At 65.0% G+C, this 717-nt stretch overlaps 1 protein-coding gene across 1 annotated transcript; it reads right to left on the bottom strand.

Annotated features, from left to right (window-relative positions):
* Positions 1-233: 233 nt before the first annotated feature.
* On the bottom strand, positions 234-707 carry LOC123179414 (uncharacterized; the record flags this gene model as incomplete). Its single annotated transcript, XM_044591557.1, is given in 1 exon segment — positions 234-707. A coding segment is annotated over 1 exon segment (442 nt), but the record flags the coding sequence as incomplete, so codon positions are not given.
* Positions 708-717: the final 10 nt, after the last annotated feature.

Here is a 717-nt window from a genome sequence, read left to right as displayed (position 1 = left end):
GGCTGCGTTTCCGCCGGCCAACGGCGGCAACGGCAACCGGGGACGCCCAGGATCCAAGAAGAAGAAGAAGAAGGGCCCGCCGCGCCCACAAGTCGCCACCTCCACCGCTACCGCAGCTCCTCCTCCGGGTACCACCGCCTCGGCCGTGGCTCAGCCGTGCTTCAACTGCGGCCTGACCGGACACTTCCAGGTGGCGTGCCCCAACCCACCGACGTGCTACCTTTGCAAGGATACCGGGCACCCCGCGATTCTCTGTCCGGACCGCCCGGTGTCGGAGGAGCTCATGATGTATGGGCACGGCATCGAGGACTTGGCCTTCTTCCACATCGAGGTGCCCGAGCTCGCCCCGCCTTCCCCCTCGCTGCTGGCTTTGGTGACGGTTGTGGGCGAGGCCGTCGCCACCCCGGAGTTGATTGAGGCTGAGCTCAACCACTTGTGCAGATGCACGTGGGACTGGCAGGTGACCCCCACGGCTCCCAGCTCCTTCTCAGTGGTCTTCCCTGACGCGATGAGCATGGGCTTCTGCACGCGCAGCAACAACATCACCCTGGCTCTCAACGACATCGTGGTGAACATCTCTGAGCCGCAGTGGGATCCCAGAGCCGTCGCTACCCTGGACACGGCTTGGCTCCTCATCTCCGGCCTCCCTGATGTTGCCCGTTCCGAGCGGGTCATCCGCAGTATGTCCAAGATCCTGGGCAGGGTGGTGGTGGTGGA

The sequence above is a fragment of the Triticum aestivum genome, unplaced genomic scaffold (genome assembly GCF_018294505.1).
Source record: "Triticum aestivum cultivar Chinese Spring unplaced genomic scaffold, IWGSC CS RefSeq v2.1 scaffold53659, whole genome shotgun sequence".
In the NCBI taxonomy this organism is placed as follows: Eukaryota; Viridiplantae; Streptophyta; class Magnoliopsida; order Poales; family Poaceae; genus Triticum; species Triticum aestivum.
This window is presented reverse-complemented; position numbering and strand designations above follow the sequence as displayed.